Here is a 15,915-nt window from a genome sequence, read left to right as displayed (position 1 = left end):
ATTATACATGGAATTGGCACTGTATTTATCCTGCTGTGGGTTCTGGGGTATTATACATGGAATTGGCACTGTATTTATCCCGCTGTGTGTTCTGGGGTATTATACATGGAATGGTCACCAGGATCATAATCCATATATGGAGAGAGATAGGAAAGCTTGTCAGAGGAACAACAAACAAAGCCATTGATGGAGCCTTAATATATAGAATCCAAACTTGTATTGTTACAGTGGGTTAAATAAATATGTGAAGTACATATGTGACGTTAGCCCTTTCCATTGTCTGTGGGTAACACATTACAGGTTGGTTGCTTGGGGAAAGGACAATCCCTATACAGAGAGGCAATATTTACCTTTCCTGCACTTGGTTCTGTCTCGGATCCGGAATCTCTCGGGGAGACCAAGAGGAGGGATCCGCTGTCGGCTCATAGTTTTTAACCTCAACAGCTGTTCCCAGGGATTTGGAGATTGGGGGGATCACAATTCCACCGAGTGCTGTCCACTTCTTATCTGTACTGTAGCGTAGGTGGTGCAGGGAGTTGTGCAACTGGAAGACATTAGCTTTTTTGTTTGTAATTAAAGGGAAACTATCCCCCCAGAATGAATACGTAACCAACAGACAGTTTATATTATGTTAAGTGGCCTATTAAAGAATCTCCCCAAACTGGAATATATATATCAGTAAATATTGCCCTTTTACATCCTTTCCCTTGAGCCGCCATTTAGTCATGGGCTGTGTGCTCCCTCAGAGATCAGCTGACAGGAAGTGATGCAGCTCTAACTGTAACAGGAAGTAGTGTGGGAGCAAAAGGCAGAACTCTGCCCATTCATTGGCTGATGGGGCCTAGCATGTATGTGTGCCTTGGCTTGTTTGTGTGCACTGTGACTCCTATGATCCCAGGGGGCGGCCCTTAGTACTTAAAATGGCAGTTTCCTATTTAGGATTACCCAATGGCACATACTGCTAAATAAGTATATTTATATGAAAATGGTTTATTTAGATGAAGCAGGGTTTTACATATGAGCTGTTTATGCAATATATTGTTATAGAGACCTACATTGTTTGGGGGGATAGTTTTCCTTTATACATTTTAAAGGGCAAATATTCCTTCTTTAATCACTGCCTTCATTCTTCTTGTTCTAAAATATATCTGTCACCCTCCCGTCAGCACGTAGCACGACGGCTGCTATTAAATAGTATCTGGGACCTACTGGACATGGATTCTCTATTCCTCACTGACAGACGTATAAATGCATGAAGTTGGTCATTTGATCTCTCAGAACAAAGATGAGAGAATTCCCCGAGTTCCTTGTCACTCAGAAAGTGAATTTGATCAGTGTTTGTTGTCTGATAAACTCACGTTACTGCAGCACAATAGTGACTGGGTATCTATGGCGTGCCGCAGAACCCTAACACTGACAGCCAATCGCTATCCACCTACAGTGGGAACTGCTGCTATTCATTCTCACAATGGATCCGTTGGTGCCAGAGGGCACTAACCCTGCCTGGGGCCCCAAGGGCACAAAAGAATCAGGAAAGTGCCCCCATATTATCCCTATTACAGAGAGACCAGAAGTAATGCAGTATTGGTCCCCAGTCAGAATATACATTCCACCTTCATCTCAAACTTTAGTACCTCCACTGATGCTGGAGATTGTCCGTCTGGACCTTCTGGGAAAATGAAGGCATCGGTGATGGGGTTAGAGGTGTGAGTGCCAGACTCTGTTAATCCTGCAGTTTGCGGCGTAGGACTCCTCTGTGGGCTCCGCTGTATTGGGGGCACTGGCGGCGTTGCATTCAGCAGCCTCTGGGAGGCGCTTCTGGGAACTGCAGGTTTGAGCGAGGGCCCAGCTGAATTGGAGCCATCATTCGGGGCTAATAAAACAAAGAGAAAACGTGAAATAAAAACTGAAATAATAATGGCTGAAACTACAAAAGTCTGTATAGATAGTGATCACTGGTTCCCTCGTATTCCCCTAGTCCTGGCCCTGACACTAATAAGAACATTAGAATGTTTAGGTTGCAGCCAACCTGTAGTGCATAAGCACATTATTGGGCTAACCAAATGCTAGCCAATCAGAGCACTAGAAAATTCATATGGCTTGACCAGCTCATAGCAATCACAATGTAAGACCAACCTGTAGCCAATCATACCATCAGAGCCTTCACTGGGCTTAACTGTCCTGTAGCCAATCACACCATCAGAACCTTCACTAGACTTAACCAAGCTGTAGCCAATTGCACCATAAGAACCTTCACAAAACTAAACCAACTTGTAGCCAATCACACCAACAGAACCTTTGCTATGCTAAGCCAACCTGTAGCCAATCACTCCATTAGAACATTCACTAGGCTAAGCCAACCTTTAGCCAATCACACCATTAGAACCTTCACTAGGCTAAGCCAACATGAAGCCAATCACACCATTAGACCCTTCACTAGGCTAAACCAACCTGTAGCCAATCACACCATCAGAACATTCACTAGGCTAAGCCAACATGAAGCCAATCACACCGTTAGACCCTTCACTAGGCTAAACCAACCTGTAGCCAATCACACCATCAGAACATTCACTAGGCTAAGCCAACCTGTAGCCAATCACACCATCAGAACATTCACTAGGCTAAGCCAACCTGTAGCCAATCACACCATCAGAGCCTTCACTAGGCTAAACCAACCTGTAGCCAATCACACCATCAGAACATTCACTAGGCTAAGCCAACCTGTAGCCAATCACACCATCAGAGCCTTCACTAGGCTAAACCAACCTGTAGCCAATCACACTATTAGAACCTTCACTGTAGCCAATCATGAGCATTAGAACAATACAAAAATAAAGTGACCCCCTAACACTGACTGCAAGGGGTCTCACCTCCTTTGGTCCCACAACCCTCAGATATCTTCCTTTTCAGTTTGTCTTTGAGCCGGGCAGTTTCCAGCGCCGCACTGTCCACTTCCTGCTCCCATTGCTTTTTCCTTTCCCCTACTAGGGGATCATTTCTCCCTTGTATCTCCAGGGGAAGAGACATCTGAGTATGGAATTCATCCCCTTCTCTGCCCCACAGATAGGACCTCTTCATCTGGAAGCTTAGAGTAGATTGAATCGCAGCTGTTGGAATAGCAATAACATCTCATCATAAAGTGCCACCATATTGCATGGCTTCTGGATAGGGCCACACCAACTCCAGAAGACATGGAAAACTCAACATGGAGACAATCTGGACCAGGTAGCTCCTGCCACCCTACTCTGTGCTCTTACCTGTGTCAGCTGCTGTCCATCTGTTCCCACAAAGGTTTGGATCGACACTCCCATTCCTCATAGATCCATAGCCCGCTTTCATTTTGGGTACGCTGCCACAATAAACAGCAACAGGAGCTCTGAACGAGGCTTTAACAACAACAGGGAACAAGAAATCTAATAAAAATATACATTTTATTAAGAAGCCTGAAAGTTGAAGGGGGATAACGCACTGGGGGATCCGGGAGCCAGGGGATAATGCACTGGGGGAGCCGGGAGCCAGGGGATAATGCACTGGGGGAGCCGGGGGATAACGCATTAGGGGAGCCGGGAGCCGGGGGATAATGCATTGGGGGAGCCGGGGGATAATGCACTGGGGGAGCCGGGGGATAACACACTGGGGGAGACGGGAGCCGGGGGATAACGCACTGGGGGAGCCGGGGGATAATGCATTGGGGGAGCCGGGGGATAACGCACTGAGGGAGCCGGGAGCCGGGGGATTATGCACTGGGGGAGCTGGGGGATAACACACTGAGGGAGCCGGGGGATAACGCACTGGGGGATCCGGGAGCCGGGGGATAACGCACTGGGGGAGCCGGGGGGTAACGTACTGGGGGAGCCGGGGGATAACACACTGGGGGAGCCGGGGGATAACGCACTGGGGGAGCCGGGGGATAACGCACTGGGGGAGCCGGGGGATAACGCACTGGGGGAGCCGGGGTATAACGCACTGGGGGAGCCGGGGGATAACGCACTGGGGGAGCCGGGGGATAACGCACTGGGGGAGCCGGGGGATAACGCACTGGGGGAGCCGGGGGATAACGTACTGGGGGAGCCGGGGGATAACGCACTGGGGGAGCCGGGGGATAACGCACTGGGGGAGCCGGGGGATAACGCACTGGGGGAGCCGGGGGATAACGCACTGGGGGAGCCGGGGTATAACGCACTGGGGGAGCCGGGGGATAACGCACTGGGGGAGCCGGGGGATAACGCACTGGGGGAGCCGGGGATAACGCACTGGGGGAGTTGGGGGATAACGCACTGGGGGAGCCGGGGGATAATGCACTGGGGGAGCCGGGGTTAACGCACTGGGGGAGCCGGGGGATAACGCACTGCGGGAGCCAGGGGGTAACGCACTGGGGGAGCCGGGGGAAAACGCACTGGGGGAGCCGGGTTATAGCGCACTGGGGGGAGCAGGGTTATAGCGCACTGGGGGAGCCGGGGGATAACGCACTGGGGGAGCCGGGGGATAACGCACTGGGGGAGCCGGGGGATAACGCACTGGGGGAGATGGAAGTGGACATAACACAAAGAGACCGTATCAGAGTAACAGTATAATATATAATTAACAAATGGATTAAGCTTTTTTGGTGTGAGATTTACCAGGATGTGGTAATATCAAGAACAACTCTCCACACCTCAAATTCCCAACAACTCACTTCTTTTTGTAACTCAGAATTACTACAAAAGAACTAACCATGCAGGAATGAAAGGGGAGAGCTCTGATCACTTGATCCAACCATGTAAAGAATGCAGGGAGGTGGGGGTAAAAATAAAAATAAATAATTTGCAATAATGTGATACTGGGTTTAGCATTAACATTGTGTCTGTGTGAGCTGCCATCATAGTGTTCTAGCCCCACCCACTGCTTGAGTCACAGACTTACTTTCCCAGCATGGTGATGGAACCAGAAGTTACTGGCCCTCAGTAAAATCATTTCAGGGGCCCCTAACCTATAGGAATAAGATATTTTTCATACACATTAGAGCCCCGTTGGGTCCCCAGCAGTTGTAGAACCTGCTTTCTCTATGGTTGTTACAGGAAACATGTCACACGAGTGTTGGTAAAGGGAAGAGCTGACCCTATATATTCTGCACAAGGGATTCAGGGTGGTACCTGCAGTAAAGTCATTATGTGCCATCTTGTGGTCTCTGAGGTGTCAGGACCAGTGGGAAATATCTGCAGTTCTGGGCATCAGATAGGCAACTTGTCTTCCTTAGATTTCTAAAGAAAAGAAATGTTTGCACATTAACATAACAATATTAGCAAATATCGCTAAATTTATGCTGCCTTCAGCCCGGGCCTTTGTTGCCTCGACACAAATTCGGGCCTATTTATTTAGTCTTCATATATACAGAAGCTGCTGTGACAGAATGCTCTGCTTTATGGCTGAGATTCTAGCTATCTGTATAACAGAGCATTCTGTCACAGTGGCACAGATCCTATCTGATCCCCCCATTGTAAGCAGCAGTCCTGCCCTGCTTTATGGCTGAGATTCTAGCTATCTGTATAACAGAGCATTCTGTCACAGTGGCACAGATCCTATCTGATCCCCCCATTGTAAGCAGCAGTCCTGCCCTGCTTTATGGCTGAGATTCTAGCTATCTGTATAACAGAGCATTCTGTCACAGTGGCACAGATCCTATCTGATCCCCCCATTGTAAGCAGCAGTCCTGCCCTGCTTTATGGCTGAGATTCTAGCTATCTGTATAACAGAGTATTCTGTCACAGTGGCACAGATCCTATCTGATCCCCCCATTGTAAGCAGCAGTCCTGCCCTGCTTTATGGCTGAGATTCTAGCTATCTGTATAACAGAGCATTCTGTCACAGTGGCACAGATCCTATCTGATCCCCCCATTGTAAGCAGCAGTCCTGCCCTGCTTTATGGCTGAGATTCTAGCTATCTGTATAACAGAGCATTCTGTCACAGTGGCACAGATCCTATCTGATCCCCCCATTGTAAGCAGCAGTCCTGCCCTGCTTTATGGCTGAGATTCTAGCTATCTGTATAACAGAGCATTCTGTCACAGTGGCACAGATCCTATCTGATCCCCCCCATTGTAAGCAGCAGTCCTGCCCTGCTTTATGGCTGAGATTCTAGCTATCTGTATAACAGAGCATTCTGTCACAGTGGCACAGATCCTATCTGATCCCCCCATTGTAAGCAGCAGTCCTGCCCTGCTTTATGGCTGAGATTCTAGCTATCTGTATAACAGAGCATTCTGTCACAGTGGCACAGATCCTATCTGATCCCCCCATTGTAAGCAGCAGTCCTGCCCTGCTTTATGGCTGAGATTCTAGCTATCTGTATAACAGAGCATTCTGAGATTAGAGTATGCTGGTTAGTGGGACCCACAAATATACTTTTGAAAAGTGGTATGGAAAGAAAATGAAAAGATCCCTAGTGTAAGTTGCCGCACTCCTTCTGTTTTGTGAGACTCCAGCACACACAGCCAGAAAGCTGAAGTTCAGCCCATGCCAGAGAAACCATTGTTTTGTTTGCCAAAGTGCAGTGAACTGAGCAGTGTAATGGGCTCATGGCACACAAACCTGTAATATTAAACACTTCTAAATAGGTTCCGCATTCCATGGAATTAATTTTCTTTGTGCAAACAAATGGCTGGACCAGGAGGAACGTGCAGGGCTTGGAGGATGCACTGCTCTCCAGCCATTGAATATACTCACAATCCTTACTTGTAATTTAGTAATACTATGAAATGTTTCCATACAGACTATGAGCAAACTTGGGGGGTTGTTCCTGCTGAATTGTGCTTAGTACAGGGGAATCCTAATGTGCCATAGTTTTATGGTATCTCTTTATAGGCTATGAGCAAACTTAGGGGGCTGTTCCTGCTGAATTGTGCTTAGTACAGGGGAATCCCTATGTGCCATAGTTTTATGGGATCTCTCTGTACAGGCTATGAGCAAACTCAGGGGGCTGTTCCTGCTGAATTGTGCTTAGTACAGGGGAATCCCTATGTGCCATAGTTTTATGGTATCTCTCTGTACAGGCTATGAGCAAACTTAGGGGCTGTTCCTGCTGAATAGTGCTTAGTACAGGGGAATCCCTATGTGCCATAGTTTTATGGTATCTCTCTGTACAGGCTATGAGCAAACTTAGGGGGCTGTTCCTGCTGAATTGTGCTTAGTACAGGGGAATCCCTATGTGCCATAGTTTTATGGTATCTCTTTATAGGCTATGAGCAAACTTAGGGGGCTGTTCCTGCTGAATTGTGCTTAGTACAGGGGAATCCCTATGTGCCATAGTTTTATGGTATCTCTCTGTACAGGCTATGAGCAAACTTAGGGGGCTGTTCCTGCTGAATTGTGCTTAGTACAGGGGAATCCCTATGCTGCCATAGTTTTATATATATATATATATAGAGCCATATAGAACCAATGTTTCGGTCCCTCTTGAGACCTTGATAAAGTTTGCACAGTGAATAAACGAAGATATTGATTTGACCTGGTGTGCTGGTCCTGAATCATGGATTTGGTGCATCCCTAATATATATATATATATATGTGTGTGTCTGTGTGGGTGCAACAGGCAAACAAGTGTGTATGTGAGCGAGTGTATTGTTTGTTTTACAAATAAAAGGCATCAGCCCCAAGAGACATCTATTTTGAGAACCCCGGTTGCCAAAGGATAGTTGCGAGTCGGTAAATATATCACAGCAGATAAGCAATATATACCCCTTTGTGCCGGTGCGGGATCTGTTTGTCGAGCGTTACACAATCACACAATGTATATTTATTCTTCTTTGTGTTTGTCTGATAAGATCTGGTGCCATTAATAGTAACCGATCTAAAGAAGCTCTGGAGGGAACGGCCTGTTATGTGCCCTCTCTGGTGCCAACTTTCTGCATGAAACAATAGAAATAATTTATTTTTATTCTAATGCAGCTGCTTCGTTGCTTTCACTGCCAGAGAACACTCACGCCTGGCATAATAATGAGAATAATAATTAATGGGGCAGGTCAGCTACAATATCCTTGTTATGTGCCCGTTCCATTTTGCTGTTACCTTGTGGCCTAGGAGGAGGGGGCACATTTATATAGAGTCCATGACCAATTGGGCAGACTTCTAGTGGAGGCAAATAGTGTAGGCACCTGTTTAAAAACAATAATCTTATTGGTTGCTGCCCCTGGGCAAACTTGGTGGCTTTTATTACATATGGAGGTAAAGGTCCCCATACAGGGGCCGATAGTAGCTGCCGATATGGGTCCCTTGGACCGATGGGCCTGCCCGACCAATATCAGGTTAGAAAATCTAGTCGTGCTGACTTTACCTATACCCGTCATTATAATTCGATTGTTTGGCCCCAGGGCCCAACGATCGAATTACCAGGTGCCAGTGTATGGGGACCTTAAAGCTGGCCATATACGCACCAATAATATTGTATGAAACCTCGTTTTGTACGATATTTGGTGCGTGTATGGCAAGGCGGCGAGTCGATCTCAGGAGGCTGCTGATATCGGTCGACTCGCCGATCGAGCCAGTTAAAAGACTTTGATCGGGCGACATAGAAGGCGCCTGAGCAAAATCTGCTTTCGGGACTGAATCGGTAGAAGGAGGTAGAAATCCTATTGTTTTTACCTCCATATCTGACATTTCAGCCCTGAACGTTAGTGGCACGAAAAGATCGGAAATCGCCACGTGTGTGGCCGCCTTAAGACTCTAAATATGTATTTGCCCAAATTGCCCTTGTGGCTGGACTTATGTTTGCCACTGATCCAATTTTTTTTGGTGATGTTCAAATTATAATTGTGTGTTGGGGATTCTACTACATTGTTTTAAGAATCAGTCCAAAAGAACAGAATTGCTTTCAATAGCAATTAGATTTACACAGAACTATAGATTGATATTTCTTGGCCTCTGTATCTCGCTATTCCCGGAGATCTTGCCTGCCCAAACACAAACACATTCTTGGCGTGGGTAGCATCTATGGGATTAGTTCTGTCACCGGAGAATAATTCCGAGCTTGCAACCAACACAATAAACAATTAGTGGTGCGAAGGTAAATATACCTAAGTAAAGGTGGCCATAAACTAGAAGAGCCTCTCCTTTGGTGACCCGGCCAAATGAGCGGATCTTGCCCCAGATATGCCCACCTAAAGGGAGTGATACTGTTCTAATTGAAACTTGGGCTCCAGGGCCAAACTATTGCATTACAATGAAGGGGATAGGAGCCGTCAGAGTGAGGACTGCATCAATGAGCCAATGCTGTCCTCGGTCTGATGGGAAAATCAAGCCAATTATTGGTCGGCCCATTGGTGGGTCCCCATACACAGCCAGATAAGCTGCCAAATCAGTCTGAAGGACCAGAATCGGCAGCTTAAATCTGCCCCTCTATGGCCACCTTTAGGGCAGTGACACATGGGGAGATTAGTTGCCCGCGATAAATCTTCACTACTGCGGGCGACTAATATATGCCAGGATGTAAATCGCCAGTGGGGTGGCATTTGCGTAGCTTCGGTTTCCCGAAGTTGTCCGAAGTTGTCCGAAGTTCCCTTGCGAGGCGACTGTGGGCAATCAAGCGATGCATATGCCATCCCACCTGCAATTCACATTCTGGCATATGGACACATGGAGCTACTTAGTAGCAGCTACTTGTTACGGCTTCTAAATGCCAGAGAATACCCTACCATAGACAATACTGAAAAGTTACATTTACACTTATTTCCCAAGCAGAGAAGGATATATGGCACCTAAGGCGTCTGTTTATAAAGCCGTGTTTTCCTTCTTATGTGGGATGTTACACACTGCCCAAAATCCTCCATTAAACAGAACTTGTCACGGCGATTTACACTCAATACGCTGTTTATATGATATGATCACGGAAGATTAACATAGTGAATGTACTGTTTATACGGTTACTAAAGGGCCTGAGGCAGATAAACCCAAATGGCAACCACCAGCCATTGCAGATATACAGTCAGATTTTGGCAGAAAAGAGCTCAGGTGTGAATCTTTGTCTTAAATCCACCCTGTGTGTGTTCAGTGACAGCTCAATGCCATTCAAGTCTCCACTGGCAGCAACCCAGGGACTGGATCAATACTTTATATATTTTTCTTTTTGGGCTTTAATTCAGGACCAGAGAAATGATCTTTAATACTACACACAGCAAAGTCATAATAACTGAACTGCTGATTAACACAGTCCAATATGAAGCCTTACACTTATAGGCTCATTCAATAGCATGGACATGTTTTTGAAAAATGGCCGTGGATGTACCATTTTTTGTACATCCAATCAGTTATTAGAAATAAGAGACATTACTGCGGGCCACTTATACAGTCAATAACAAATACATTAGGGGTAAGAGGAGCTATAGGGGCCGCCAAACAGAGCAAATGAAATGCCAAGTCTGTCCTGTTTCTGTGTCTGATGTGTCTGACATTGTGAGCAGGACATTTTGGATGTTTTGGGTTTAAGCCCCTCCTCTGCTGCCTGGAGTATCTAAATGAGTACTAACTGGTACCTGCCTGTGCCCCCCTCTGCTGCTAGGGTGAAGACACACAGAGCTACTTAGTAGCAGCTTCTTTTTCAAGGCTACTAAACTCCAGAAAATCCCCTGCCATAGACAATACTGAGAATTGCCTCTGCTAAAACACACGTAGAGACTATTGTCTATTTTTAGTAGCCATGACAAGTAGCTGCTACTAGTAGCTCCGTGTGTCTTCACCCTTAGGCCCCTGTGGGCTGCACAGTTTGGGGACCATGACTAACGGAATGTTTGTGACTAAAATAAGTAATTTTCTATATCCCGGAAACAACGAGTAAGTTATAGCGTCTCCTGTTTCCATGGAGACGCCTAGTTCCTGCTAATCATGTGACTGGCTCTACTTCCTTCCTGTCAGAAAGCCGCAGCTTTGCAGTTTTTCATGTATATACAAACTAAGCCTAATGGCAAGGACTATAATCCTCTCATGAAGCCAGGTCTTTTACTAACCTGGGGCGAATCCGTACCTGGGCAGTAACCCATAGCAACCAATCTTTGATTAGCTTTGTTCAGACAGAAGCCACAATTTGATTGGTTGCCATGGGTCACTGCACTCGTGCATAGTCGGCTATTGTTAATAAATGAGCCGCATCCATTTGTTGTATAGAGGGAAAGTGAGTCTGAACCGCGCACGCAGTTTATCACGATATTGTCTGCTCTGCACCAATTCTATCCGCACAATTCATGTTTAGGGTTGTTCAGCCGTCAGTCCCGGAGCCCTGCTCTCTCTGTGGCACAGCGGCATCATTCTGTTACTGATATTTAGCCATTGAGAGGCCATTGATTTCAATAAGAAACACCAGAGTCATTGCAGTCAGGTTAAGGCACAGGAGGATTCTGGGAGTTGCAGTTCTACAACAGCAACAGGACTGCAGGTTGGATATCCCTAATGTATATGTTACACAATATAATACCCCTTTTAACCCCCAGGGCCACTCTGACAGACAAACACCCCCCCCCCCCCCCCCCCCGCTCCGAGTCACAGGGACAACAGTAACTCAAGCCGTCCCATTCACATGTCAATACGCTGAGATGCGCTGTATTAACTGCCCATAAATAATATATTCCTACAGCTTCTTACTACTACACACAATCAGGGACAAGCCCTACTAACCCAGATATTTATAGGGCAACTCTCACACGGTGACATCGCCAAGTGCCTACAGAAACTGATACTGCGCCAACCAACCATCAGGGTATCAGCCAATCATAAATACGGCAAATATACAACATGCAGTGCTTGCAGGTTACACAGAGGGAAACCCCTTAAAATACAAAGGCCACAATTAACCTATAAAATAAATCTTTATAAATAGTATACAGGTATAGGACCCATTATCCAGAATGCACGGGACCAAGGGTATTCCGGATACGGGGTTTTACTGTAATTTAGATCTCCATACCTTAAGTCTACTAAAAAAATCAATAACACATTAATTAAACCCAATAGGAGTGTTTTGAATCCAATAAGGATTAATTATATCTTAGTTGGGATCAAATACAAGATACTGTTTTATTATTACAGAGAAAAGGGAATCATTTAACCATTAAATAAACCCAATAGGGCGGTTCTGCCCCAATAAGGGGTAATTATATCTTAGTTGGGATCAAGTACAGGTACTGTTTTATTATTACAGAGAAAAGGGAATCATTTAACCATTAAATAAACCCAATAGGGCTGTTCTGCCCCCAATAAGGGGTAATTATATCTTAGTTGGGATCAAGTACAGGTACTGTTTTATTATTACAGAGAAAAGGGAATCATTTAACCATGAAATAAACCCAATAGGGCTGTTCTGCCCCCAATAAGGGGTAATTATATCTTAGTTGGGATCAAGTACAGGTACTGTTTTATTATTACAGAGAAAAGGGAATCATTTAACCATTAAATAAACCCAATAGGGCTGTTCTGCCCCAATAAGGGGTAATTATATCTTAGTTGGGATCAAGTACAGGTACTGTTTTATTATTACAGAGAAAAGGGAATCATTTAACCATTAAATAAACCCAATAGGGCTGTTCTGCCCCCAATAAGGGGTAATTATATCTTAGTTGGGATCAAGTACAGGTACTGTTTTATTATTACAGAGAAAAGGGAATCATTTAACCATGAAATAAACCCAATAGGGCTGTTCTGCCCCAATAAGGGGTAATTATATCTTAGTTGGGATCAAGTACAGGTACTGTTTTATTATTACAGAGAAAAGGGAATCATTTAACCATTAAATAAACCCAAAAGGGCTGTTTTGCCCCCAATAAGGGGTAATTATATCTTAGTTGGGATCAAGTACAGGGACTGTTTTATTAATACAGAGAAAAACAAAATCAATTTTAAAAATCTGAATTATTCAATTAAAATGGAGTCTATGGGAGACAGACTTTCCGTAATTCGGAGCTTTCGGGATAATGGGTTTCCGGATAATGGATCCCATACCTGTATAGTGATGTCACACATCTAATTACTACTTAGTACATTCATTTTAAGAAATAATGCATCCTAAAGGTGGGCATGCATGGGCAGGGTCCTACAGACCAATTTGGCAGCTTGTCTGCACGTGTGTGGGCACCCCCGATGGGCCTTCCCAGACTGATACCTGGCCTACAATTGGACAGATCACTGTACATTGCTGTGCACATAAGAAGCATTATATTAATAAAAGTATTCATACATATATACCATACATGAAAAATGTAGGGAGTTCCTAATTGAAAACGTATTGGTTTAACATTAAAGGAGAAGTTAAGTTTAAATGACTAGGGGGTGACAAATGTTAGGCAACCCCCCACAGTGATTGTAATAGCTTACTGCCCTACCCCAGGGTATACCTGAAGAACGTTTTTGGCGCAATCTTACCTTCTCTTCTCTCTTATTATTCCTGGGGTTTGGGCGTCACATTAGAGTAAAAAAACAGCTTTTTATTTCTAAGTTTGGCTTTTTACCCTACTGTGCAAGCGCCAGATGGACCAGGACAAAAAGAAGATGAAAAAATATGAAGAAGATGGTGGCGAGGATCTTCTGCAGAAATACCCTTGGCTGGTGCAGTTTTTAGCGAACAAGAGCACCGGCCCAGGGTATCAGGTAAGAGATTAATATATGATCCTCAGTCATTAATCTTATATATTTGTATCCCTGATATAATACAATGCTCTAGATTTCTATATATTATATTCCTGATTTCAAAACTAAAGCTGGCCATACACTGAAAGATCCGGTGAGGTCACCAAATGAGCAGATCCTTTCCTACTATGCCTACCTTAAGGTGGGAGATATCAGATTGATCCCATACAGTCACCCTGCTATAGTTCCAGGGGTACCCAGGGCACAAATAAGCACTCACCCCAAATCCCCCCCTAACTGGCCTTCAGGCTGGGCCCCCTTAGCCCATAACAAGGTTACAGATATATAGAAACATTGGGGTAACAGTCACCCCGCTATAGTTCCAGGGGTACCCAGGGCACAAATAAGCACTCACCCCAAATCCCCCCCTAACTGGCCTTCAGGCTGGGCCCCCTTAGCCCATAACAAGGTTACAGATATATAGAAACATTGGGGTAACAGTCACCCCGCTATAGTTCCAGGGGTACCCAGGGCACAAATAAGCACTCACCCCAAATCCCCCCCTAACTGGCCTTCAGGCTGGGCCCCCTTAGCCCATAACAAGGTTACAGATATATAGAAACATTGGGGTAACAGTCACCCCGCTATAGTTCCAGGGGTACCCAGGGCACAAATAAGCACTCACCCCAAATCCCCCCCTAACTGGCCTTCAGGCTGGGCCCCCTTAGCCCATAACAAGGTTACAGATATATAGAAACATTGGGGCAACAGTCACCCTGCTATAGTTCAAGGGGTACCCAGGGCACAAATAAACCCTTACCCCAAATCTTCCTTTAACTGGCTTTCAGTTTGGGCCCCCTTGGCTCATAACAAGGTTACAGATATATAGAAACATTGGGGTAACAGTCACCCCGCTATAGTTCCAGGGGTACCCAGGGCACAAATAAGCACTCACCCTAAATCCCCCCCTAACTGGCCTTCAGGCTGGGCCCCCTTAGCCCATAACAAGGTTACAGATATATAGAAACATTGGGGTAACAGTCACCCTGCTATAGTTCCAGGGGTACCCAGGGCACAAATAAGCACTCACCCCAAATCCCCCCCTAACTGGCCTTCAGGCTGGGCCCCCTTAGCCCATAACAAAGTTACAGATATATAGAAACATTGCGGTAACTGTCACCCTGCTATAGTTCCAGGGGTACCCAGGGCACAAATAGGCACTCACCCCAAATCCCCCCCTAACTGACCTTCAGGCTGGGCCCCCTTAGCCCATAACAAGGTTACAGATATATAGAAACATTGGGGTAACAGTCACCCTGCTATAGTTCCAGGGGTACCCAGGGCACAAATAAGCTCTCACCCCAAATCCCCCCCTAACTGGCCTTCAGGCTGGGCCCCCTTAGCCCATAACAAGGTTACAGATATATAGAAACATTGGGGTAACAGTCACCCTGCTATAGTTCCAGGGGTACCCAGGGCACAAATAAGCTCTCACCCCAAATCCCCCCCTAACTGGCCTTCAGGCTGGGCCCCCTTAGCCCATAACAAGGTTACAGATATATAGAAACATTGGGGTAACAGTCACCCCGCTATAGTTCCAGGGGTACCCAGGGCACAAATAAGCACTCACCCCAAATCCCCCCCTAACTGGCCTTCAGGCTGGGCCCCCTTAGCCCATAACAAGGTTAAAGATATATAGAAACATTGGGGTAACAGTCACCCCGCTATAGTTCTGTAACCGTGGGACCATGTTTATAGTTGGCCAGAATGATGTCAGGGGAAAGGGCTGTAACTATGGGAAAGTGTGTATAGTAAGCCAAGATGTGAGTGTGTATAGCAATGCCAGTCCCATACAGTATCTCCCAGCAGAGAGCTGAGGGGTAACAAGGCGCTAGAGAAGTCTCAGCACATGGGAACACGTACCTGACAGAACTCCCCGCTCCTGCTGATCCCACGGCCCCTGAAGCTGCTGGAGGAGAGGAAGGAACCAGGAGGAGTAAGACAGGTAGGACACACACACTTACCTAAGGCAAACAGGGCTGCTTGGCAACCGGCTCAGGGCTGAGGTGTGAGTGGAGGGGGCAGGCCGGGCATTGTTATGCAAATGGAGCAGAAAGCACCGGGTGTCCTTGGCAGCACCAGGGCTCTCTGTGGGAGAGCAAGGGATTAACCCTTCCCCTGCCAGCCTGGCCACTTCATTCCTGTCACATTTACAACAGGGCTAACACGCTGTTTAGTTTGGTAGTGCTGCCAAGTTATGTGCATAGCTGGAGAGGCTGCCCGAGCATGCTGGGAGTTGTAACCTAGTAGGTTAGCTTGGGGAAAGAAACATGT

The 15,915-nt window shown here is 46.2% G+C and overlaps 1 protein-coding gene across 4 annotated transcripts in view; it reads right to left on the bottom strand.

The window, feature by feature from the left end:
• togaram2 (TOG array regulator of axonemal microtubules 2) overlaps positions 1-15,915 on the bottom strand; it is a 48,252-nt gene that overhangs the window by 20,643 nt on the left and 11,694 nt on the right. For 2 of the 4 annotated variants that reach the window (XM_031902486.1, XM_031902487.1), the window contains exons 1-6: positions 15,505-15,614; positions 5,133-5,240; positions 3,258-3,386; positions 2,871-3,107; positions 1,635-1,873; positions 351-544 (exon numbers count right to left, since the gene is read on the bottom strand). In XM_031902486.1, coding sequence (XP_031758346.1) covers positions 351-544; positions 1,635-1,873; positions 2,871-3,107; positions 3,258-3,386; positions 5,133-5,157 — 824 coding nt within the window. In that variant the 5' untranslated portion in view covers positions 5,158-5,240; positions 15,505-15,614. Of the gene's footprint in view, positions 1-350; positions 545-1,634; positions 1,874-2,870; positions 3,108-3,257; positions 3,387-5,132; positions 5,241-15,504; positions 15,615-15,915 lie in introns of those variants that run through there. The other 2 variants (XM_031902488.1, XM_012963993.3) reach the window with 2 other exon arrangements.

The sequence above is a fragment of the Xenopus tropicalis genome, chromosome 5 (assembly GCF_000004195.4).
Source record: "Xenopus tropicalis strain Nigerian chromosome 5, UCB_Xtro_10.0, whole genome shotgun sequence".
NCBI classification, from domain to species: Eukaryota; Metazoa; Chordata; class Amphibia; order Anura; family Pipidae; genus Xenopus; species Xenopus tropicalis.
This window is presented reverse-complemented; position numbering and strand designations above follow the sequence as displayed.